At 39.5% G+C, this 26,769-nt stretch overlaps 1 protein-coding gene and 1 non-coding gene across 2 annotated transcripts in view; one reads left to right on the top strand and one right to left on the bottom strand.

Moving 5' to 3' along the window:
• ACBD3 (acyl-CoA binding domain containing 3) overlaps positions 1-24,696 on the bottom strand; it is a 35,385-nt gene extending 10,689 nt beyond the window's left edge. Inside the window, exons 1-5 of the mRNA XM_043485052.1 lie at positions 24,265-24,696; positions 7,840-7,981; positions 6,983-7,123; positions 3,942-4,100; positions 2,058-2,232 (exon numbers count right to left, since the gene is read on the bottom strand). Of these exons, the coding sequence (XP_043340987.1) occupies positions 2,058-2,232; positions 3,942-4,100; positions 6,983-7,123; positions 7,840-7,981; positions 24,265-24,550 (903 nt within the window). The 5' untranslated portion in view covers positions 24,551-24,696. The remainder of the gene's footprint in view (positions 1-2,057; positions 2,233-3,941; positions 4,101-6,982; positions 7,124-7,839; positions 7,982-24,264) is intronic.
• LOC122452607 lies at positions 14,184-14,290 on the top strand. The gene has a single exon (XR_006272771.1). It is a non-coding gene; the product is annotated as a U6 spliceosomal RNA (small nuclear RNA).
• Positions 24,697-26,769: the final 2,073 nt, after the last annotated feature.

Raw genomic sequence — 26,769 nt, 5'->3', positions numbered from 1 at the left:
TAAAGACTCAGGGGAAAACATATTTTAGGTAAGCATATGGATTTTCAAGAAGTTTTAAAGAGCATGGCAAAATAACAAAGATTACTTCACCTAACAAGAAATGTGGGGCAGCTAAAACACAACACGTTTCCTTTTTAAAATTTTAAGACATTTTATTAAATTTATAGAGAAACATAGTTTGCGTTTTGGTTTTTACTTTGGCCTTGCTGCCAAGGCAGGCGACTTGCAGGAATCTTTGTTCCTTGACTAGAGATGGAACCCAGGCCACTGGCAGTGAAAGTGCCAAGTTTTAACCACTGGATTACCAGGGAATTTCCTCACAACACTTTTCTTCACTCAGATATTTTGACAAGTCGTACCTGTTTTATAACTGAAAATTAAATAAGAAAACTTACCTTAAAGTAAAACTTAAAGTTAAAGGCTAACTTTAAGGAGGCATTTTATGCCTCTGCAAGATGTAAAAAAATTAATGTAAAATCAGCTATCTTTCTTATGTATCAAATACCTTCACAGAGTAACTATTTTTTCATTTCATTCCTCTGATAGTCCTGTGAGGTTAACAAGACTATATAACAGGATTTCATACCCCATTCTTACTGGTTGGGAGAAAAGGTAGAAATATCAGAGCAATAGGTAACTAGACTGAGATCAAACAAGATAATGAATGGCAAAGCTAGGACAGAATCCAAGTGGCACGTGACCTCCAGTGCTGTGTCCTTCCCCTCAACCACCTAATCCTGTGTGGAAGCAAGACTGCAGGGGCAGGAAGCCACGGAGGACTACCAATGTGCTGCAGACAGGCAGTGTTGCTACTGCACCCAACAAAAGGGGCAAGACAGACCCAACCAAGCTCCGCCTTAGGGACTGCGGGTCCTCCAATTAGAAGCTGTCCAGGACTATGACAGCAGTTGGCCTGAAGGCTGTCCTTGAACTAACACTAATCACCCAAGTCTCCATGGTTCTGGGACCACGTTTTGAGCTATGTCAAACTCACTGGGATAACACTCAGTTCAGTTCAGTTCAGTCGCTCAGTCGTGTCCAACTCTTTGCGACCCCATGAATCGCAGCACGCCAGGCCCCCCTGTCTATCACCAACTCCCGGAGTTTACCCAAACTCATGCCCATCGAGTCAGTGATGCCATCCAGCCATCTCATCCTCTGTCGTCCCCTTCTCCTCCTGCCCCCAATCCCTCCCAGCATCAGGGCCTTTTCCAATGAGTCAACTCTTCGCATGAGGTGGCAAAGTACTGGAGTTTCAGCTTCAGCATCAGTCCTTCCAATGAACACCAGGACTGATCTCCTTTAGGATGGACTGGTTGGATCTCCTTGCAGTCCAAGGGACTCTCAAGAGTCTTTCAACACCACAGTTCAAAAGCATCAATTTTTCAGCACTCAGCTTTCTTCACAGTCCAACTCGCACATCCATACATGACCACTGGAAAAACCATAGCCTTGACCAGACAGACCTTTGTTGGCAAAGTAATGTCTCTGCTTTTTAATATGCTGTCTAGGTTGGTCATAACTTTCCTTTCAAGGAGTAAGCATCTTTTAATTTCATGGCTGCAATCACCATCTGCAGTGATTTTTGGAGCCCAAAAAAATAAAGTCTGATACTATTTCCACTGTCTCCCCATCTATTTCCCATGAGGTGATGGGACCAGATGCCATGATCTTAGTTTTCTGAATGTTAAGCTTTAAGCCAACTTTTTCACTCTCCTCTTTCACTTTCATCAAGAGGCTTTTTAGTTCCTCTTCACTCTCTGAATCAAATCCCTTATGACTATACAGTGGGCTTACACTAGGTCCATACAAATTCCAAATACACTTATGACAATATAATAGAGGCCACATCATCTGTTGCTTTGATATTATATACTTTCTTTCATAACTGCCACTGCAATGTTAAAAATCTCTTTTAATAAAGGTCACCTAAAAGTTACTTTATAGCTGAGAGGCTAACTAATGCAAAAGTCATCAGCAACTGTTAAAAACAGAACTTTCGTTCCAGTGAAGCTAAAGCCCTTTCTAAGGCTGAATTTGGGTGTTAGCTATCGTACCTGTTGCTGTGCAAGCTGGACTTGATACAACTGCTGCATGTACTGCTGATAGTGCTGCTCCTGCAACTGGCGGATGAGAATCTGCTGCTGCTCGTAGTTCCCTGGGTACTGCTGGGCTGCGTACTGCTGGAACTGCACGGCAGTCTGGGAGTTTAGAGCTGCCATTATCTGCTGCCTAAAAACATTAAAAAATATACACTAGTCTGACTACAGGAGATTGACTGTTCATGACAAAATAAAATGTCTTTGTTATTTCGTTTTATAACGAATACCTCTTAAAAATGATTAAGGTAGTAATGTATACCAAGCAGCATGTGTCCAAGGTCCAGAGAAAGATTTAAGAAAATAAACTTGGCTTCTAATTTTTCACTTAGGTTTTTCAAGGCCAACTTGAGATGGAAAAGGAGAAAAATAAGCATATCACTGTCACTGCCATCATCGTCATCACCATTTATTGCGCCCTTACAATGTGCCATGCAGTTTTTTCAGGATGCTTCTATGTGCTAACCCACCTAGTTCTCACAACCACCCTGTGAGGTAGGGTTTCACAAAGCAGAAAATGGAGGATTTCAAGTGACTTGCCCAAGATGCCAGGAGACGCCAGAGCCAGGATTCAAGTCTAGGCAGTCTGGCTCCAGCCTATAGCTTTTGCTGTAAGAAAAATGGATTGTCATTTATTACAGAGATCAGATATTTAACTGCTGGCCATGGTTTTTCTACATAAATATATGTGAAGTAGTAAAAGGCTGAATAATAGCTAAAAGATGTTACAGGTGGCTCTGGTAAGTACAAATAAAGCCAGTAGAAATCTGAGCACCTTGGTATTTAATGTAAAGCCAGTCTTAAACAGGAACACTGAAGACAATATCTGGGTACACTGGTCTAGAGATACTGATTTCTGTGAACTATTACTATTCCTTTTTTTCCCACAGAGGAACTGTGTGCTTAACTCAGTCACGTGACCAACAGTAACACCCTCTAAGCCATCTGTTAATAGGTAATAACAAAGATAAATCTCACAAAGTCCCAAACAGAACATGACACCGGGTCCAACCAGGGCACCCCTCTCTCCCAAAACAGAATAGTATTCTTAGCCTCTCTCCAAGGTAGACATAGACCCTGAGTCAGTTTGAAGTTTTTCTGAGGAAGTTCTCAGAAACAATGGGGAGAAAACAAAGGACTTGCATGCTGTCTGGTTGAATCTACATGTTACCCACCTCTAGAACCACAGGCCTTCTCTTTGTTTTATGGGCATTAATCCCTTCCTCCTTATTCCCACAGCTCCCTCCTGAACTAATCCCTTCTGAGACAGTGGCTCTCACAGCCCTTACTGAATAAGAAATGGCTTCAGCTCCCAGGTCCTATTCTAGGGCACTAGGAATAGACATCTGACATAGGCTGAACCAAGAGATTCTCTGGCCTGGGAATTTTTAACCTGGTTTCTCGTACTCTAGCCAGTCTCTATCAGATGCATGAAAACAAAGACCACATAAATCCAGCCTGAAACAGCCTTGCATACGCCAAAGCACAGTGGCAGTTTGCAGAGAAGAGGCAGAATGCACCAGAGACACAGCTGAGAGAAGCAAGGACAGGAGATCATTATGGACCCAGAGACAGAGAGCAAGCAAGCCACCTCAGCCCCTCTTCTAGCGTCTTGGGTTCTGGGAGCAAATCCCCCATCTTTCTTCTTTTTGCAACCAAATGATGCTTAAGATGAGGCCCTCACCTTGGTAACACATCATTGGTACAAATGGCAATAGCTAATGCTGATCTACCTCCCAGGTGAACAAACAGAGAATTATTCCAAGGCACGCAAGGTAAACCGTCAAGCACAACAGTGTGGTGGTCCACTTCTCATTCTTAAACAATACATGACAAGCATACTTCTGCTGCTCCAGCCGAAGTCTCTCTTCTTCTATCCTCCTCCTCTCCTCTTCCTCCCGTCTAAGCCTTTCTTCTTCTTCTCTCCTACGTCTCTCTTCCTCCTTTTGCAGACGCTCTCGTTCTTCCTCTTCACGCCGCCTTCGCTCCTCCTCCTCCTTCCTACGAGGTAACAGACAGAGAGAATGAACCCTAAACAAAGAATCCTGTTTAAAAATAATTTAAGACTATTTCCCAGTGAAGATTGACCCAAGTTTCTTGGAGAAACATGTGATAATTTTATCACAATTTGAAATGAACATTTCCAAGAGGAGAAATTTATCATATGGAATCAACCTCTAACTGTACAGATCACAACAAGAACTATGACTGCTACACGGCAACAGAAAAAGGAGTGTATCAGTAAGGTACCACTTAAACCATTACAATACCTCGAAGGCTCATGTCTAAGATATGCTGACAGCATCACAAGCTTTTCCTTCATACTACCTGCTGTCATTGCAAATAAATTTATGTGATAAATTTAGCAATATATCTGCCTTACTCATCGAAGTACATGCTACATGAGGGCAGAGACTGCCTGTCTCACACAACTGTAGTCTCAGGGTTTATATATTCATGTATAATTTCTGAAATTAAAAAAAAAATAAAGTTTTAAATTAAAAAAAAGAAAAGAACAGTTGGACATCTGGGTGCAGCTAGATTTTTATCTAGCTCTCACCCACTCCTGCAACCCCTTTCTCAAGGGAGAAAAGATACACTAGGAATGAATGCCACACAGGTAACAGAGTGAGGAGGAGGACAGGGAGGATGAAGATATGATGAAAGAGCAGACTTCCAAAGTTCTCAGAGAAGACACCATTTCATGGTCCTACCATGAGAAATGTCTGGATTACCCCACTTATCTCCCCAAACTCCTGTAAGTGATTAACACACCTGAGTCACAACCAACCAAGACTCAAAACACAGCAGTAACGTGACCTAGTTTCAGTATGTGGCAGTACACAGGGCAAGATGCTCCAAAAGCCAAAGCGTAAGCTTCGGGATAGAGGAAGTCTTATCTTAAATGCTTTAAAAGAATTCTACATGGACCTCATCTCATGATAGGAGTATATTTTTAAAAGGAAAAACACAGTTTTACATGTTCAGTAGTAACTTAAATATTCAATTTATCACTATAAAAGAACTTAAAAAGCAACGTGTACTCCTTTCAAAGACACAGCTACACCTCAATGATCCAAAATCACTACACAATGGATTGCAGCACACAGATCAAGTCTCCAGTAAAGGAATCTCCTTCCATTCTAATAAGAAAACTTTTTCTTTGGATAAGAACTATATTCCTTTGGATAAATATTTTCTGGAAATATATTAGGATATGTTCTATCCTTTTATTTATTTTATTTTTTTTGGTTCTATCCTTTCAAAGACAGACAAACTATACCCAGTGCTCTGTCTATTGAAAACTCAGGAGTTTTAACTCCAAACATAAATATAGTACATGTTATAAAACAGTGACAGTTTACTTTCACATTAAATGACCCCTGACTGCCATATTTTTATAATTCTTAGAATTATTTTTTGTGGTTTCTGTCTTTTCCTTCACTGTCAGGCTATTTTCCCTTCTAATATGTTATTTTCAGGATAAAGTGGGAAATCAGGAAACCGACTGTTTCTAAAGCAAGTAAAACATAATTTGAGGGAAAATCAGCTTTATAGAATTTTTCTTTAAAGGTAAACTTAGTTTATCTAACCATTCTGTCATTATAGATGCTGACTGCTAGCATTTTTTGTTTTTTTTGCTGTTATCTACAGAATTACAATGAACATCCTCGAAAATGAAGTGAAACTGTTGGTTGCTCAGTTGTGTCCAACTCTCTGCAACCCCGTGGACTGTAGTCCGCCAGGCTCCTCTGACCATGGGATTTTCTAGGCAAGACTACTAGAGGGGATTGCCATTTCCTTCTCCAGGGGAATCTTCCCAACCCAGGGATCGAATCCAAGTTTCCTGCACTGCAGGCAGAGTCTTCACCATCTGAGCCACCAGGGAAGCCCTTAAGTGTTTGCAAACATATTCTGGTATTTCTGTAGAATGGGTTTAAGTGGGATTGCCGGGTAGCATTTGAACTTTTAATAAATTCTACAAAATTGTCCCCTAAAAAGTTTGTAATTATTTGCAATTGTTTGTAAATATTTACACTCACTACAAACAACAGTATGTGAAAATGATCATTTCAGGATGTTCTCACAGTGACTGCTATAAAATGGCACCTCATTTTTTCCTTTTAATCATGAACTTTTGGAACAACATATTCACCATTTTATTCTATGACTTTCTGCCATTTTTCAGGCAACTTCATAATTTTACCTTTTCAAAACTTTTTCTTTTTGAGCAAAGAACTGTTTCAGAGGCCTCTACAGCATTATTTTCATTACCTAGAAATTTCAGATTATTCTTGAAAATATAACTTCTAGATAAATAAAGTGTTAACTGTAATTCTGCTGAATTCACAATCATGACAGAAAATCCCATAAGCATAAACAGTGCATTCAATAGCACCCCCTGCAATCTCTGGAAGTAATTAATGAGCTACCTGGAAGCCACAGCCAATATGTAACGCCTACATAAGGCATACCATGTAGCACAGCTGATAACCATGATATAGAGTATGAATATTCTAGAAAAACAAGAGAGGCAGCAGCAAAGGGTGTGTGAGACCAGAGTGTAGGAGGAGGGGTGGCTGAGCTTACTGTGTTTGCTCAGAAACTTAGTGCAGTAACACAAAAGGAATGCTGCCGTGATGAATGGGTGGTTCCTTTTAAAGGTATAGCCAGACGGAAGCAGTAAACCCTCTCCCTTCAAAACTCATAATAAAAGCACCTGCTCACATCAGAAAGTTTTGAGCAACTGCCATAAGAAGTGGGGACCCAACGGAAGGTAAGACACCTGACTGAGAACACACACTCCATAAAGCAAAAGCATCAGGATACCACGCAGCAGACGGGCTGCACAAGGATCAAGTATTCCGTGCTCTCAAATTCACCTTTTTTTTTCTTGCTCTTCCTTCTCTATTTTGTGGGATGCAACATATGTTGAAAAGAGATGGCAACACCTATTCAGGAGCTTGACGAACTCTACCATGGCATCTTCTTTAGACATGTTTCCCAGGGCTGCCCATTCTCTCCTGTAAAGAACAAGAAGGTTACTTGCTACTCTTAAAAGAGTAAGAATTTGATTTCATTTAAACCTACATATAAACAAGTCTCAATTATAACTAAAATGAAGAATGACTCGACTATACAGATTCAAAACTTCAACATGTATGGACTGGTTTACTAAACTAGATAGCCTACATACAAACCAAACCTATACCATAATTTAACTGCATTGCTGATAATTTCCATATCAGTAAAAGGGTATCGAAGTTCTAGTTTTCTTATAGTTTAGCCTTAGTTGAATAAAATGCTTAATATATTCTTTCCTGTCACAACTCTGTACGTGTCCCAACAAGGGAATCAACTACCATACTGTAAATTGCTGTTGTAATATTATTTTGGAAGAATCAAATGAAGTTGTCTTATGTTTATAATCAGATGAGTAAACATCTTTCACAATATTTAGCCATAAACATCTCCAAACCAAAAACAGATAAACATCTGACGACTCCAGAAGCTGCAAGCAAAAATGTTTGCTTTGCTTTTATTCTAAAGCTAATGAGCCAGCTATTTACATCTGAACCAATTTACTCTGTACCATTCTCTCCACTCCAATATTCTTGCCTGGAGAATTCCATGGACAGAGGAGCCTGGTGGGCTATAAGATCATAAAGAGTCGGATACCACTGAAGCAACATAGCACGCACTCACTCATTGAATTCATTACACAATAAAACACTGTTACCTCCTGTCATTCCCCAACACATCAAAGAATCCAACCTCAGGACAAGTGTCTGGATTATATGGGCCCATAAGAACCTGCTTATGCAGTGCCACAAGTTTCAGTTTTTCTTCATAAGTTGGATGAAATGCTTTGCCATCTTTTTCTATAACAAAAATAAACACAAAAACAATTAGCACTGGCAAAATACTACATTTTCAGCACTCTATGTTGAAATTCTGGTATAAGGTATATCACAAATTGCCTGTGAAATTTATATTGCCTATAAAAACCACTGTAGGAAGATTTTTATTTCAAGTACTAAATTTTAATAATCAAAGCCAAGATAAAAAAACTGCATGCTGAGTTAATTTTTTAAAATAAAGTTAAATAATAATATTTATGTTAAAACTACTACAAAGAGTAAATCAATTAAAAAAAAAACACTACTAAAGATAAACCAATGTCAAGCAACAGTAAGGCATACACACACCAGTGTACCACTTAACATCTTTTTCAAATATTAAAAATGTTCAGAAACCGTTTTTTAAAATAAGTTCAAAAATTTTTATATCAAGCATTTTAAATAAGAGACATATGCATAGGAGATTACATATAATTTGAAAGACTATATTCAAAATGTATCCATCCCACTGAAACAGTACAATGTGGTGGAGGGGACTTTGGAATCAGACATCCTAGGTTTAGATCTTATCTCAGACACTTCCTAGCTATAGGACCACTGAAACTCTTAAGTCTGTTTATCAATAGAGTCTTTTCTACTTCAGAGGTAATAGGACAGTATTAATGGTAATAACTGTTGGATCTTTCTGCTGCTCTGGCAGGTTGCCAATGGGCAATTACAGTGAAGCCAGTATGACCCACAGAGACTTAACTACCACTAGAACACTTAAAAGTAGTATGAGACTGGGTGCTGACAAAACAGGAAATCCTACTTCTGTGATAAATGGAAGTGTTAGTTACTGGTTGGTTCTAATGATGAGACTACCAAATTTTAAAACAAAAAGGAGGTAGAAAGTAGTGTCTATTGTCTACAAATTTTATCCATGTACAGAACAGTCACCAAAAGAAAATTACTCATGATAAGAGAAGAATATGGTTTAAAGAATAGTTCATATACTGTTCAAAGAATCTTAAGAGGAGAAAAAAAAATACAACCTGCCAAGAAGCATCCCAAAACATTCAATTTCACTAGTCAAGGAAATGGAAACTGAAAACATTAGATACTTAAGATGCTGTCTACCATCAGATAGGTCAAAAAAGTTAGGTCATCAAGAGTTGGTAAGAACAGGACAAACAGGTACCCAAGCTCAATACACTAATGTTGAAAGTATAAATTGTTAGTTAGTTATCTTAGAAGGAAATCAGGCAATATATTCCAAAATTGTAAATACAGATGCCCTATGGCCCAGTAATGCCAATTCTCATCATCTACTCTTGATAAGCATTCCCAAATACACAGAAGGAGGTGGACACAGGAGTATTTTCATTGCAGCACTCTTTTCTTATTACTGTAAACAACTTAAAAGTTCATCAATAAGGAAACAGCCAAATAATGTGGCATAGTCAGTCTATGGAATAAATGAAGTAAAGGAAATATCTAGAGTAGGAAATGGCAACCCACTCCAGTATTCTTGCCTAGAGAACCCCAGGATAGAGGAGCCTGGTACGCTAGAGTCCGTGGGGCCGCAGAGTCAGACACAACTGAGTGACTGAGCACAAAGGAAACATAGTTAAATGAAAAAAGCAAGCTGCAGAAAACTATATACAATCACACAGCACAAAATATATTATCTTCAATTCTAAGTACTCCCCCAACCCACACTTTAACATCTCTAAAATCAGATTAGTTTTTATATCTATTGTATTTTATAGTTGTAACTGGCAGTTTTTCTTTCTTTACAGTACGTAAGAGTAAGTCTTAGAATTGATGAAATACAGCATGTAGCACACCCACATATATATTCTATGGGTACATTTACATGCATGTAAATGCAAAGAAAAAGATCTAGATGGAGTCACACTGAAGAGATGAAGATGAGGAGTAGTGATCAGAGAACTTAAAACTAGAAATATTTCAATCTTTCAGAGGAAAATATTCAGAAGAACAAACCAAACTGTTAAAGAGAGTGGGGACTGAAAAGAATTACATCTATGTACTGCTATATAATTATATATACTTATACTTCAATCTGAATTTTTTTCAGTAAGAACTCATCAATACTTGAAAAAAGACAAAACTGTGGCACTGACCTTACTTATATTTAATAAAACTTGTAACAACTGAGAAACCTGCGGACCTGCCATCTGTCTTCCTTACTGAGCAAACAGTATCCCTAAACAATCAGCACCAGAAGTAGGGACTTCCTCTGAAGTTTTCAGAACAGGATCATGCATAAGTCTATATATACCAACTAAAAGGCAGTTCCCTTTTTAAAATCTAACTCTTAGAAGTCTGTTTCAATTATGAACACTACAAGACCTTTTGTATATTCACTCGTTCAACTTAGTAAATATTTATTGAGCCCGCGCATGCAAATCATAGTGCTAGACACCAGGATTCATCACCCTCCTGGAGCTGACAAACCACTGAGCTCAATTAAAAATGTGTAACTTGGCAATCCAGTATATAATTATGTCCAGGTGTATATTTCAGATATAAATACACTGCAAACAAATTATTAAAAATTATATTGAGATAAAGTAACAATTATTTTAGAGTTTAGGAAAAAAATGTCAAAAAGGTAATAACATGACTTGTTCCAACTGTTTAGGCTGGACCAGTAGTTACGTTTAATTTCAAGGTAATATATAATAAAAATAGAGGAAAATAGATAAGTGTAGAAAACCAAGATACATCTTTACATATCTCTCATGAAAAAACCAACAAATCTAATGAATTCTTTTCTAAATACTGCCTTGAAAAATTATCTTAGCAAGAAAAATGGTGTTACACCTGTTCACTGCTGCGTTATTTAAAATCTAATTATTCAACAATAACACAATACTTAAATTACAGTAATCCACTGAATAGACTATACAGCTATTTAAAATGACAATATAAGGACTATATATCATTTCAGAGAATACTTATGATGTATTAATGAAAACAAGCAGAATAAAAAGATACTAAAAAATAATTTTATGCTTACAACCATGCAAAAATGGGGGATTACACATATAGATATTTCTTTTTTAAAAACAAAATTAGCCTGCCAGAACTCTGTATTCTAAGATAATAGTGTTAAAAAATGTGAAATAGTGGCAACTTTTTACCAAAAAGCCTTTTTCAATTTTCAAGATTCTCATAAGCTTCTTTTAGCATCTACCTTAATTTTGTACATTTTAGTCACCAGAAGTTTTCTTATGCTAATTACCTCTCAGAGAAACATAGCCCAGACGACTTTCTTCCCACACCCCCCCGAAAGTGATGATTTGAAAAACAGCCCCAACCTTGATCTTAGCTTATGAGTTGAAAGATAAACCAAAAAGGTGCCAACTTAACTGTTCATGTTATCTTGAGCCTTACAAAAGAAAAATATGCTGCTGGTGATCCGAGAGAAAAAAAAAAGAAGATACAGTGAGCCTGAGAAACAGTGAGGGTAGACAGCATACCCTCAAGGGTAGACTCTTTGCTTTGTTCCATCAGGATCCCTGGAATTTCGTTTCTCCTTAAAAAAAAAAAAAAAAAGCCTAAATTCTGTTAAAGTGGTTGCTTTGACTCCCTCAATAAAGATAAAGATAAAAATCAATAAAGATAACATCAAATGGAAACTTTATTTACTGAAAGACCACTTTACTGATCAGTCACATAATACAGCAATTTTCAAATACACACACACACAAATTCTTATTTGCTTCAGGGAGATGATTTGAAGCTAACAGATAGGACTAGTGGGTATGAAAAAAGTATTTTAGGGCTTCCCTGGTGGCTCAGTGGTAAAGAATCTGCCCTCCAATGCAGGAGACATGGGTCCAATCCCTGATCTGGGAAGATCCCAAACGCTGCAAAGCAACTGAGTGAGTGTGCCTCAACTATTAAGAGCCCATGCTCTAGAGCCCAGGAGCCGCAACTACTGAAGCCCGAGGCCCCTGCTCTGCAACAACAGAAGCCGCCGCGGCGAGAAGCTCGGGCACAGCAGCTAGAGAGGAGCTCGCTCTGGCAACAGAGAAAAGCCTGCACAGCAACCAAGACCCAGCACAGCCAAAAATAAAATCAAAATTAAAAGCACCTATTTTTTAAAAAGATGGCTCCTATAAAGTTACTTTAATGGAGGGAGGGTCCATTTCTTACCAAGAGATAAATCTGCTCCTTTACTTCAAATATTCGGCAGTGCAAACTAGAATTAGCGGGCCACAGGAGAGGGTGAGTCAACAAGGAAACTACCCATTATTCAGCAAGGTGTTAGTCTAACCTTGACCCTAAAAGGTGACTCATCAACAGAGGGAGGGGGGGGTTTCAGGATATTTAGATGCCATTTTAACATCTGCCCTTTATATGCCAGACAGGATTAAGAATATACTGTCAATCCATAAAGGATTTTTCAAATGAGGAATATGTTTTTAAGTGTAAGTTCTGGTCAAGCACTCAAATTTGCTCACCACCATGAACACCAGTGCTAAGCACAAACTTTGTTAACAGGCATTCACCGCACCAAAACCATGCCCAATAAATCGCTCTAAAGAAGAAACTGACTGTAAAGGTCAATCTCTGTGAGAATAAAACAGTACATCCATTCTCATAAATTTTACTGGTATTTCCACAGAATCTTTATACATTTGCTAATTTTTCTGTTTTTTCCCCTCTTATTTGATTCTCTGAAATGACAAACAAAATTGATAAACCTTGAAAAACTTATCAAGAAAAAAAGGGAGAGAACGCAAATCAATAAAATCAGAAAAGAAAAAGGAGAAGTTACAAGTGACTCCACAGAAATACCAAGGATCCTAGGAGACTCCTATAAGCAACTATATTGACCGCTAAGGGATTAGTCTCCAAAATTTATAAAGTTGCTTCAGTCTGTCCAACTCTTAGACACCCTATGGACTCTATCCTGCCAGGCTCCTCTGCCCACGGGATGCTCCAGGCAAGAATACTGAGTGGGTTGCCATGCCCTTCTCCAGGGATCTTCTTGACCCAGGGCTCGAACCTGTGTTTCCTGTGGCTCCTGCATTGCAGGCAGATACTTTCTTTTTTAATGCTAAGCCACCAGGGAAAAGCCCAGCCACAGCGGCGGGGGGTGGTGGGGGGGAACACACCAAAAGTTAATACTAATAATTATTCCTAAAAGACGGATTACAGATTTTTTTCTTCTCTCACTTTTATTTTCTGATTTCCAATATGCATATGTACTTTTATATCAAATGCACATATGCTTTTTTCCTTTTATAGCAAACATTTTTAAAATGTGAAGGCAACCTAATCTTTCAGCCTTTAAGATGAGACTAACAGATCATTTATTTTATCCTGAGAACTATACAAAACCCAGGAGGATAAACCAAGAATCCCAACCACCTTTAGTACAGGACAACCCACTTCATGATGACATTCTAAACCTCAAGGAGAACAGAAAGTGAACCCCCCGACCCAGGTCAGTATCATTAGGCAGACTATCACAGAGTTACAAAAAAGTTACCTCTCTGTCACTTTTCAGATGGCTCTAGTTCACACATTAGGAGGGTTTATTTAGGTTTTCTGCATTAGATGAAAATAATTTTCTCTTGAATTACTTTTTAACTATATTTTATTTATTATTACTTTTAAATTTGTCTGTACCCTTAGGCTTGTGAGATCTTAGTTCCCTGACTAGTGAAAACACCACATCCTAACCATTGGACCGCCAGGGAATTCTCTCTCCTGAATTATTTTTGGTTCCAAAGGCATTAAACATAGCAGAAAAGAAGTTACTACCATAACTGCATAGACAGAAAAAGTCTTGCTGAAACTCAAAAATCTTTAGCGAGGGCCACAGTCCTAAAGAAAAGCTCTTTCAGTCCTGCCATTAAGGAAGAGAGCCGTCACCCTTGGCCCCTGCATTTGTAGAGTTAATTAATCCAATCAATTTGGAAAACTGCCTTCTATGGCAACCAAAAAGACAAATATAAATTATGCTGGAAAGAAGCTGCAGAGCTATTGTTTCAGATGCAAGCGTGTGAAAACACATCAATGAAAAGCAGAAAATGACTACTTCTACTACCTGGAGAAGCTGAGTACAAAGCTGGCCATTTTCAATCAAATGGACTAAAAGGGATCACCTGTTAGCATCTGTCCAGCAATACTTATATTAGAAAAAGTTTATTTTCAATAAAATTGAAGACCAAAAGTCAGGTTAAAAATCTATTTTACCGTGCTCGCTTCAGCACCACATATACTAAAATTGGAACGATACAGAGAAGATTAGCATGGCCCCTGCGCAAGGATGACACGCAAATTCGTGAAGCGTTCCATATTTAAAAAAAAAAAAAAAATCTATTTTACCTAAAGGAGACAGACTAAAGCAGGGACCGGCTAACTAGACCAACTCTGCCCACAGTTGTTTAAATTCATATATCTTTAACTTTTTCCCATCGGTTTGGGTAATATCCACTTTAACTAGTAGTTAGTCATACTCAGCCATCATTCTCCCCCGCCCCCAACTGTTTTTTAAGACCTGTGAGCTAAGAATTTTTTCAAAAAAAATCTTTTAAAAGAAATCTTTTAAAAACAAGCAGAAACAGACAAACAAAAAACAAAGAATACGAAGACAGACCACATATGGGTCCTTAAGGTCTAAAATATTTATATCTGACCTTTCCTGAAAATGTTTGCTGACCCTGGACTAAAGGAAGAAATGCAAAAGCCAAACTAACTTCAATATTTTAAATACTGAATTTAAAAAACTCAAAATAAAGGATAGAAAACATACAGTTAAACTTCCACACCAGTATTCTTGCCTAGGAAATCCCATAGACAAAGTCTAAGCCTGGTGGGCGACACATGGGGTCTCAAAGAGTCGGACACAACTCAGCAACTGAGTACAAACTTCCATTAAACCTGGTGAACTGAATATACACAATTACATCTGATCCTCAATGATACCCCACTAAAAGGAGTAAGGAAGCTAATTTAGAGAACACTGAAAAGGCTCAGGAATTGAAGACACCAGGTTCATTAAAAGCTGGAGTCTAGATAAAAATAAGGATTTTGGCTTAAAAATTATCTAAAGAGCAGGTACCCCTACCTATCATTTTGTTTGGCAACCCCAAGCAGGCAGATGGCCTCCTTGCCCCTACTTTAGCAGAGGCAGTATATATTTAGTAGACGGGTATATTCGAGAACACAAATCACATATACTCAGGTGAGGGGACATCAGTAAGCTGCAGGACTAAAAAGAGAAAAGAAACGAACATTACCCTAGTAAATGGTAAACAACTTCCACCCATACTTCCTTCTCCTGTCTAGTGCCAAAATATTGGCAGCTAGATTCATACACTCCAGGCAGGAGAAAGGAATATTTTCATGAAAAAAAACTGGCCTAAGATAAAAGGCCGGCACGTACTGGTTTGAAAAGTACTGATATTTAGAGATCCTCAATGAAACTTCCACCGCATCACCTACAATAAAAGCTGTACTCAAGGTTACAGTTGGCTCTCCAATGCCTTACCTTTAACAAGAATGAATGCCCAAGGATCACCCAACATTTGAGAAAGCTCTCAACATGGTGGGGGTGGGGGGTGGGGGATGGTGTGTAAAAGAAATTTTCCAATCGGAAAAAAAAAAGTCTAAAAGAAAAGGAATTCCAGAAGAAATTTCAACATCACAGAGAGGTGAAAGAAATTTTCAGGATGACAGGAAGCAGAGACTCAACAAAGGAGAAAGCTAAGACTGGATCAAAAATTTAAGAACATCTAGGAGAGATGTTTTTTAAAAAAAGAGTTTACCTGAGAACAAAGAAAACAAATGGTAATTACTTCTAACCACACAAAAGACAAAGAGTTTGCATAAGAACCAAAATATAATCAAAGTGCGTGATCTGTCTCAGCTGTAAATAACACAAATAGAAACAACTCTGATTTAATCACACACGTGGTATCATAAAATTGGGAGTCTGGGAAGGAGGAAAAGAGAGGCACATATACATAAGTTGCTTTAAAAAAAAAAATAAAGAAGCAGCAAGAAAGTGAAGACAAATAAAATACCAGGAGAAACAGTTAAAATAATGGAAAGTGGCAGCCTTGGGGGAGAGGGTCTTGGAGATGGGAAAAGAAACAGGGGATGGCTATTTTTCATTATAAATTTTATATGACAACTTGGCATAATTGCCTTGGTTTCCACTTTGATAAAAAGGTAAAATGAATAAACACATTTGCTCCATTTCAGTAATCAGTTCATAAGAGATTACAACGTGTGGTAGGCATACTACTACTCCCCTCAAAAGAATCCACATCCTAATCCCCACAATCTATACTATATTCCTGTGAATATATTAGGTTACATGAAAAGGGGGAATTAAGGTTGTAGCTGACCTTACCCTAGACTACCCATATGAGCATAAAGCAATCACAAGAGTCCTTATAAATGGAAGAAGAGAAAGAACAGACAGAGGAGGCATGAAGACGTTACACTGCTAGCGCTGAAGATGGAAGGAAGAAGTCACATGTGAAAGCATGTAGCTGGTCTCCTGAAGGTGGAAAAAGCAAGGCAACAGATTCTCCCCTAGAGTCTCCAGAAGGAACATAGCCCAGCTGACACTTGGATCCTAAGCCAGTGAGACCCATTCTGAACTACTAACCTCCGGGACTACAAAATAGTATGTGTTGTTTCAAGTCACTACATTTGTGGTAACACATTTCCCCAAGTTAATAAAGACAGAAATGGCTTCTAGATTTGTTGTTGTTCAGCTGCTAAGGCATTTCTGACTCTTTGTGACCCCCATGGACTGCAGCATGCCAGGCTCCTCTGTCTTCCACGATCTGCTGGAATTTGCTCACATTCATTTTAATTGCATCAGTGACGCTATCTAACCATCTCATCCTCTGCCACCCTCTTTTCCTCCTGCCCCAAATCTTTTCCAGCATCAGGTTCATTTCCAATGAGTAGGCTCTTCACATAAGGTGGCCAAAGTATAGGAGCTTCAGTTCTTCCAATGAATATTCAGGGTTGATTTCCTATAGGATTGACTGGTTTGACAGCAGTCCAAGGCACTCTCAAGAGTCTTCTACAGCACAATTTGAAAGTATCAATTCTTGGGCTCTCAGCCTTCTTTTACAGTCCTACTCTCACACCCACACATGACTACTGGAGAAATCATAGCTTTAACTATATGGATCTTTGTCAGCAAAGTGATGTCTCTGCTTTACAATACGCTGTCTAGGTTTCTCATAGTTTTTCTTACAAGGAGCAAACGTCTTCTAATTTCATGGCGGCAGTCACTGTCCACAGTGATTTCGGAGCCCAAGAAAATGAAATAAAAATGTGCTTTCACCTTTCCCCCTTCTATTTGTCATGAAGTAATGGGATCAGATGCCATGATTTCAGTTTTTTGAACGTTTGGTTTCAAGCCAGCTTTTTCACCCTCATCAAAAGAACCCCATGACACTATGAAAAGGCTTCTAGATTACACTCCTATTAAATTTTACCTATTTAACTTTACAGTTCTAATAAGACAGCATAAATAATTTTGATAATAGTGTTATAATCACAGCCACCAAGCCCAAAGCACTGAATGATTACCCTTCCAAACCGAAATTAATTATACAAAAGGTTATTAGTCTCACACATCAATTGTTAGAGTAAGTTTACTGAAAAATATTTTTCTCTTCTCTCTGGAGGGAAAGAGAGAGAAACATAACAAATTATTTCAATGTTCTTTCTAGCCTTTATCTTATGAAATGAAAGCTAATAAAATCTATGGGTTGAAAAGGATATTAAAGATAGATGACTGAATTGCACAATCAAAGTTCAAATCCTCCCTACATAACCACTTGGTCTACAATAATTTGTTACTGGACATATTATATAACTTATGTGAGGAAGGGAGAAATGAAAGTATAGAGTTTCTGTATGTATGGAAGTTATCAGCTTAGACAGTGTAACTATAAAATATTTTATATATGCCTCACAGTAACAGCAAAGAAAAAAATGAGGTAGATACATAAAAGATTATGATAAAGCAATCAAAAGCATAGCCACCTAGCAATTGTTAACGTATGCTTGAACACTTCCTGGTGATGGGAATTCATTGTCTCAAACAGTCTATTCCATGTTTGGATGGATAGCTCTAATTTTTAGCTCTTTATTCTGATGAGATTCTTCTCAATTTTACCCACCGGGTCTATTTCTAGTCCTTGGCATTAAATAAAACACATACATCTAACAGATCAGACCTCAAAAACAAACACCACGAAATACCACATATCATACTTGCCCTGAGTTCTCTATTCTTTAGGCAAAATATTTTCAGCTTATTCACTCATACTTAACTCCTAAAGACTTATGTTTAAATCTCAGTTCTGTTATTTACTAAGTACAAAATACAGACAACCTTTCTGAGCCTCAGAGCTGCCATCAAAAAATGAAGAAAATAACTTATCTTTCTTGTGAGGGGTGGAAATAACATGTTCCAAAGTCTTGACACAGTGCCTGCACAGAGCAGACATTTACTAAGCAGCAGCTATTGTGATGATGGCGGGGATTCAAATTCCCACAATACAGAAGTTGCTCTCTTCTGAATTAGCTCCATTTTGTCTTTAACTCTATGAATGATCCCTCAAGCTGAAAGCAGCATCCAGCAATTGTCTGAACTGTGTGGATGAGAGCAGGACCATCTCTCTCCTCTCTCATTCCAGATACTGTATTTCCACCAAAGCAACCGAAGCTCAAACCTGTTTTCTTTTGTGGCCCTATCACTGTTGCCTGGCAGAGAATACACATCGAATAAAAGCCATCTTTCAGAAATATTAAAATTAAAACCACATCTCTCCCATGTTCAATTAAGAAAAAAAGTGATATATTTTTAATATATCGGATATATTCTTGTACTACTTATAAGAAAGTATAATAAATGCAGTATTTCTGAGTTAATGAATAGGCAACCCTGTAAACTGCCTAGCCTGCATGAAGTGCTTAATAAAAGTTGATTTCCTCCTATTAATTCAACACACTCCATAATAAATTCTTGTTAATCTCTCCTCTTCAACAACATAAGCAGTCACAGGATACCAACTGCTAGGTTCTCTGCTAAGAGTTTATAAATAATTTGAGTAAAGGAAGGCAGAATTTAAACAACTGAGTGACAGAACCAGGAAGTAGTATCCTAACAAAGGTCCGTCTGGTCAAGGCTATGGTTTTTCCAGTAGTCATGTATGGATGTGAGAGTTGGACTGTGAAGAAAGCTGAGTGCCGAAGAATTGATGCTTTTGAACTGTGGTGTTGGAGAAGACTCTTGAGAGTCCCTTGGACTGCAAGGAGATCCAACCGGTCCATCCTAAAGGAGATCAGTCCTGGGTGCTCATTGGAAGGACTGATGCTGAAGCTGAAACTCTAGTACTTTGGCCACCTCATGCAAAGATTTGACTCATTGGAAAAGACCCTGATGCTGGGAGGGATTGGGGGCAGGAGGAGAAGGGGGCGACAGAGGATGAGATGGCTGGATGGCATCACCGACTCGATGAGCGTGAGTTTGAGTAATCTCTGGGAGTTGGTGACAGACGGGGGGGAGCCTGGCGTGCTGCGATTCATGGGGTCGCAAAGAGTTGGACACGACTGAGCAACTGAACTGAACTGAACTGAATCCCAGTAGTATTCACTCCAGAGCTCAACTTCCTAAATAGTGAAGCAGAGAAGCTCTCATTTTAGCTAACTGATAAAAGTAAACATTATCTCCTTCTGAGGGTTGGTTACCAAAGTGTACTCATTTGCAAAAATTCATCAAGCATCACTTATGATTCGTATACTTTTCTGCAAGGGTAGTAAACAAAGGGGAGGCCTCAGGTAAATATTAAAATCACAATAAAACATCCATAAGTATAAACATATATATGTATATATCCTTGAATACCCCATATTCAAAGGAAAATTTTAGTTCAGTTCAAATCTAATATGAAAAAGCAAATAAGAAGATGTTTAAAAGGCATTACATTCCTGGTAGTTATAATTTTCTTTGTCTCAAGTCTATACATCCTCCTAGGCTATACACTTATACCTAAAGACAATAAGGAAGAGGAAAATATACTCAAAATTTAACAGATATTCAGTAGTAACAATTAAACCTGAAATTATCTGAGGCTAGTCCACTTAAGTCCAGGAGGCAGACACTAATCATATGTGTCACCGAAGAATAAATTACAGCTTTACAGTAAAACATTAATGGAGCCATTTATAAAAGTTCTTGCAAGTGCATATGTTTAAGGACAAAAGAAAATGGAACCATTCAGTATGTCCACATAATTGCTTCTCTGTTATCAGCAATATAACACCATGTAATAGATAGCAATGTTAGTGGAAATGTATTAACAATCCCATAGAAAAGCTGAATCTAAAACTTTACTTCCCTCCAAATTAGACTACAGCTTCCTTTTACATATCATACTCTCAAAAACTTATCACTCCACACACCCCCACTCACACATACACATCCCTAGACCTGTCTACTGAAATAATGACCAATCTAGTAGCAATGAGTGCCCACTGCTAACATTCTGATTACGGCTCTTCAAATGCCACTTTCCACTAAAGGAACCAAGTCTCTTTGGAGAAATGGCTGATTCCAATGGAGGCAGGAAATGCATACGATGAATCTGGACTATTTCATTACACCAGAGAGCAAAGGAGCTATGGAAGACTACTAGTCATGTCAAAGGAATTTAGGAGCCAATCTGAAGAGACCTACCACTTGCTAAAGATGGTACAATTTGAGCATCAATAGTAAGAGCTCTCAAAATAGTACCTGATATTTAGCAAACATCTGCTCAATAACTGGTGGTAATTATTAGTCTAGAATTTTAAATGAAAGCAACCACCTACCAACTAATGGAGTGAGGTAATAAAGTTATTAGAGAAGGAAAACCTCACTTCTAAGAATTTTAAAAACCAAAACACAACTTCCCAGGTTAACTATATCCAAGAGGTATAAAGGCTTCAGTAAAGGCAACAGATTTAGTCCTTAACCCAAAGAGAGAAGAAAATCAGCTTAATCTTGCTAAACTAGAGTAGGGCAACTTTGCTCCTCCTTTTGAAAACCTTCAATGGTTCCTCACGGTCTGACAAACAGGCTATTTACAATGCCATTCAAGTTCTTACATGGATATGACACCAATTTAGCTTCCCAGTTCTGTCCATCACATTACCTAATCCCTACTTGCCATTTCCTAGACACACAGAACTTTCCCTTCCCTGGAAGGGTATCTGCCCTCTGGATCCTCCACACTGTGTTGTAGTTGCCACTGAGGCTTTAATTCCTTGGACTATAAATTTCATAATAGCAAAAGGGAATATACTATTCATTTACAGTGATGGATAAAACAGATTATGGATAAAACTTTATCCATAGTAAGGATTCAACAACACAGCTTAGGTGATAAAATGCTAACTTACATTTGCCAATATTTTCACCTATTATTTCACTTTTACCATCAAAAACTAAGAGGATAGGCAGTTGACACAATGGGTTCAGTCACTGGCCTATGATCACTGTGATAGAAACAGAATAAGAAACAGGGTTCCTGATTCTTAATCCAAGTTATTTTCAATTGAAAAAGATGCCCATGCTTTCAAGATTCATATTTATTCCACAGCAGAAGATAAACTGTAATGTTATTTCTAATCCATGTGAGATACAAAACCATAAAACAGTGATTTATTAAAGCCCCAAGACTGATAAAAATGTCAAGTATTATGCAGGAAAAAGGGTTTTCACACATTAATTCAAAGGCAGCAACACTTGACTCACCCCACTTTGCATAACCCTTCTGACAGCTTTTAGATCCTTCCTCCCTCCCCCCCAACCTATATCGGGAGCCTCATATACTAATAGCTTCTTCACTGCTAACTATGTAATGATCCAGGCAAAAATGTAGCTTTTAATCGCCAGACTGTTGTTTCTCTTTTAAGTACCTGGATTCCACTTTGAGAGCTTAACTTTGGAACTTCCTGAACCATATCTATCAATGTAGCTTTTTCCCTTTAAGGTGACTATAACTAGGTTCCTAAATTACTGGTTCCCCTAGGAGTCTTTCCATCTGACAAACCTGTTAAAATAATGGGAGGTTTAGAGCACTAAATTGTAAATGTGAGATGTCAAATTTCATTTAATCCAGCCATATGTATCTTTATCTATAAACAAACTGAGTCTGAAAGAAAAAAGTTAATTGGCTAGCAGTAGGTTAATAGAATTGAGAGGGATTTCCCTGGCTGTCCAGTGGTTAGGACTTAGTACTTCCACTGCTGTGGCCTGGGTTCAATCCTTGGTTGGGGAATTGGGATCACGCAGGCTGCCTATTTAAAAAAAAAAAAAAAAAAAGTCCTCTGGAGAAGGGAAAAGCTACCCACTCCAGTATTCTGGCCTGAAGAATTCCACGGACTGTATAGTCCATGGGGTCGCAAAGGGAGTCTGACGTGACTGAATGACTTTAAAAAAAAAAAAGTCCAGAGCTTCTTGACTCCCTTATTGCACATTAACAGTGTTTTAATTTTTCAAAGAAGAAAAATTACTACTACTACCTTCAAATAATACAGACTCAGAAGATACAATTATCCATTTATTTCTTTGTTAGTCATATGGCAAAAGTTAGGATTAGAAGTTCATTCTTCTCTATTCTTACACATTGTTCTGCTAAGATACACTTTAATCTTATCGTACACTGGAAAAATCAGTACCAAGAATAAAAATTTAAAATAAAATATAGTTATATAAATGGTACAGAAACCACCAGGTTTTTATGTAAGCGGTAGTATATCCTCAACGCAGGAAACTCTAAATTCAAGCGAGTGATCTAAGGGTCAAGTGATCCAAAACTCAGTAGCCATTACCAATTCCCCAAACTAGCAGAGGGCTGAACTCATGGCCCAACGACCAGGTAAACTTTTTAATAGAAAAAGGAGTATAGATACCAGAAGGGGAGCTAGGGGGTGGGATGAATTAGGAGAATGGACTGACACATACACATTACAGTATATAAAATAATCGAGACCCGCTGTAGAGCACAGAGAACTCTACTCAATGCTCTGTGGTGACCTCAAGGGGAAGAAAACCCAAAAAACAGGGGATATATGCACACGAACAGCTGATTCACTTTGCTGTGCAACAGAACCGAATACAACATTACCGAATACATTTCAAAACCATTTTTTACTCCAATAAAAAAAAATTTAAATGCAATGAATGGAGAACGACTAATTTTTCTGTAAAATTTATACAAGAAAGACTATCATCAGTTTGCACAATTATTTTCAGACAAAACAAGTAACTTTTGAATGTATCACTAGTTTCAACGACTCAACTTCAGCTAGTAAACTATGTACTCCAAAAGGTACTCCCTCTGGGGAAAGGTCATAAATATGCTGTTCTGGAATGTATATAGAACCTAGCAACCACTTTTAAAGTTTCCTTTGCCGAAATTTCTCCCTTTTCGTCTGCCCCACGAGATCCAAATATCTCATCAGTCTTTCCCACTGACAAGGTCATGTGACTCACCATTTGACTAAGTGAATCACTCCCCCGCCCCCCCCCCCCAAAAAACAAATCCAGGACCACAATTTTGCTCTAAGACAAGATTTACTACAACTAATTCGGTGAGAAATACAGAGGCTACTTTTAGGCCTTAATCTGAGAATCCACTCTTGGACACTGGAAAAATTTTAACCATCTAGAAGTCGCTAGACCACAGCAGCTATCCCTTCTCTAATTTAGAGTTTGACAATCTAGAAGGGATTAGCTGAATGCTTAACTTCTTCCTCTCTGCCACATCAATACTGCCAGGTGATTAAGCCCTATTCGAGTTTATGGATCCCCAGAATGAATGGAAAACGTAAGAATGGAACCCATAAAAAAATTTTTTCCACTATAGAAGGGCAAAAATCGGTGGTTCTGACGTGCCAAATATACAAGAAACAAGAAAAAGAACGCGACGGTTAAAAAAAAAATCCCAGATAGAGACCCTCTGGGAAAGAGAACTCATTCTTCCATCCAGGATCCTGGAAAACCGAGAAGCTAAATCCAGGTAAGATGCCTGCTAACCTCCGGGAGGCAGGACCCGAAAAGCTAAACCAAGGTTCCAGGCCCCTAGGGGTGTGACCTAGTGACCAAGCGGATAGTGACAAACTTCGATTACTCCCAAGGACAGAGCCCAGCTCCGGTCGCCGGGGTCCCGCAAAGGGTAGGTCAGGGCTACTCGGGTCCAGTCTCTCCAAGGCCCCGCAGAGGCGGCGGGGGTGGGGCCTGTCCAGCTCACCTTTGAAGAAGCGCAGCGCCAGGCCGTATAGCTCCTCCAGGCCGAAGCCCCAGCGCTGCTCCAGCCGCCGCGCCTCCTCCGCCGCGCCCCCAGCCACCGCCTCCCCAGGCTCCGGCTGGTCCCCTGCGGCGCCCGGGCCCCTGCCGGACCCTGGAGGCGAGGGCGGCGGCAGCGGCGGCGGCAGCAGCGGGGCGCCCTCCGCGCCGGGTCGCTCCTCCGGGTCCGGGCTTAGAGTGAGGCCGTCGACGGAGACCTCGAGTCGCTCTGCGTTTAGCACCGCCGCCATCTCCGCCTGCTGCGCCTCCTCGGCGGGGACAGGCGGCGGCCACGTATCGACTTCCTGCTGACCTCTGACCTCCGCTCACCAACACCGGAACTTCCGCCGCTGAGTAGGCGATAGAGTTCCCGGAGAGGGGCTGCGGCCTGGTGCCCCGCCCCCAACCCGGGGGTCGTCGGTGGGCTGCGCTCCTCCACCACCCGCCCCGCCCACCATCCCGGCGGCCTTCGAACGCCCCACCCCCAGCCTCACCCGGTTCCCTTCCGGCCCTCGTTCTTCCCGGAGGGCTGGTGCTACGCCCAGCGGCCCCGGCCCTGCCGTTCTTTGCCGCAGCTCGCGGTGTCCAGCAGGGGCGGGGTCGGATGGGACCCGCGTGCAGTCTGTGCGGAGAGGGTGACTCCTGGCGGACGCCCTACCCTTCGGGTCAGACCCTCCCCATTTGTAGAGTTGTGTGGTTTGGTTGGAGAAACTGTTGGTAACTCTTAAGGAGATGCCGAGCAAATGCCTTTTTTATTTTTTCTGAGCAATAAACAGGCTGCAGAGAAATCCCGAGGTTTCTGAGACGCGTAGAGCACATCCTGGTTTTGCGGGAACTGAAGCTCATACAATTTGTGGGGTCCCTATTTAGTTAAAAAGCAAAAAGTTAGAAGCAGAGAGTTCGGGAAGTGAATATATAGAATGAGAAAGAATTCAAAAGTGACATTTGAAAGGTTAGCAAAACTCAAAAACGTGACACAGATAAACCATAAAATTTTTTAGTAACTACCTGACGCACTTCTACAGGGTGTCAAAAAATCCAGAAACGTAGTTTTTTTTTAAGATTAAAAATGCTCTTGACAACTACCTATATTTACTTATCTGTGTGTCTAGACTTCCCTGGGTGTTCATTGGAAGGACTGATGCTGAATCTGAAACTCTAGTACTTTGACCACCTCATGCGAAGAGTTGACTCATTGGAAAAGACCCTGATGCTGGGAGGAATTGGGGGCAGGAGGAGAAGGGGACGACAGAGGATGAGATGGCTGGATGGCATCACCTACTCCATGGACATGAGTTTGAGTAAACTCCGGGAGTTGGTGATGGACAGGGAGGCCTGGGTACTGCGATTCATGAGGTCACAAAGAGTCGGACACGACTGAGCGACTGAGCTGAACTGAACTGAAGACTTTGGGGCACCGTTTACAATCATTTTTCCCACTGTTTTTGTATACTTTTGATCACTTTCCTATGACAGTTATTTTTTAATGCTTTCTGTAAAGAAAATAGAAAAATCACTATTGATTTTTTAACATGGTGATCACAATTTGTTGTTTATTATTTATAAATTTTAGATTCACAACTTACTACTTTTTTAGGATTATTGTGAAATTTGGGAAAACATGTATGAAGCATCTCATATATGAGCTATAATATTTCAGGACTGTTTGGCTGTTTCAATGGCAATTTATTGCTTAGTTTTTCTTGGATCTCTAGTACTCTTCAGGGCAAGATTTATCTATGTTAAGACAGGGTCTCCTTAATCAAGATGAATAAAACATGTGACTTCACATACAGACTTACTATAGTACAACTGCAGTGGAGCAGGGCCATATGCCTGCCTTTTTTCTGTGGAAAACTTTAGTCAAAGAGTAAGTTTAATCTGAAAAGTGAGAAATGCTGAAACAAAGGAAAACAGTATAAGGAGACTAAATAATAATAATGTAGTCATCAAGCACACTCAAGGACCTTTAGTTCTTTCTCGAGGGCTATAGATAATATTCTGAGCCATATCCTGTGAGCTGTCTTATAGATACTAAAACACCAGGAGAAGTTAACTGCATGATGACCAGACTGTACCTAGGGCTTGAGCTGCCACAGTTCTGAGAAATGTCCCCAAAGAAATGGGAACAAGTGCACCCCAGAACTGAAGATTAACTGTACCTAAAACAACCAAGATGATGCTAGTCAGACCACTGATGACCAATTTGAAGATGACTGTGCTGTTTCTGCATGTAGCCCCCCCCCCCACCCCTGCCCACTCTGTCTATAATGCTCTCACCCCCTGCTTGTTGCTGGGGGAGTCGGTCTTTGGACAGATGTCTGCCACCCTCCCCCCGAGTCGCCAGCATCTGAAATAAAGCAAACTTTCTTTTCTACCAAACTGGCCTGTTGACTGGCTTTTGAGTGCGGAGCAGCTGGACTCCCCAACGCATACATTTCGGTAAAACAACTGCAAGTTTGTTTTCCAT

The sequence above is a fragment of the Cervus canadensis genome, chromosome 13 (assembly GCF_019320065.1).
Source record: "Cervus canadensis isolate Bull #8, Minnesota chromosome 13, ASM1932006v1, whole genome shotgun sequence".
NCBI classification, from domain to species: Eukaryota; Metazoa; Chordata; class Mammalia; order Artiodactyla; family Cervidae; genus Cervus; species Cervus canadensis.
This window is presented reverse-complemented; position numbering and strand designations above follow the sequence as displayed.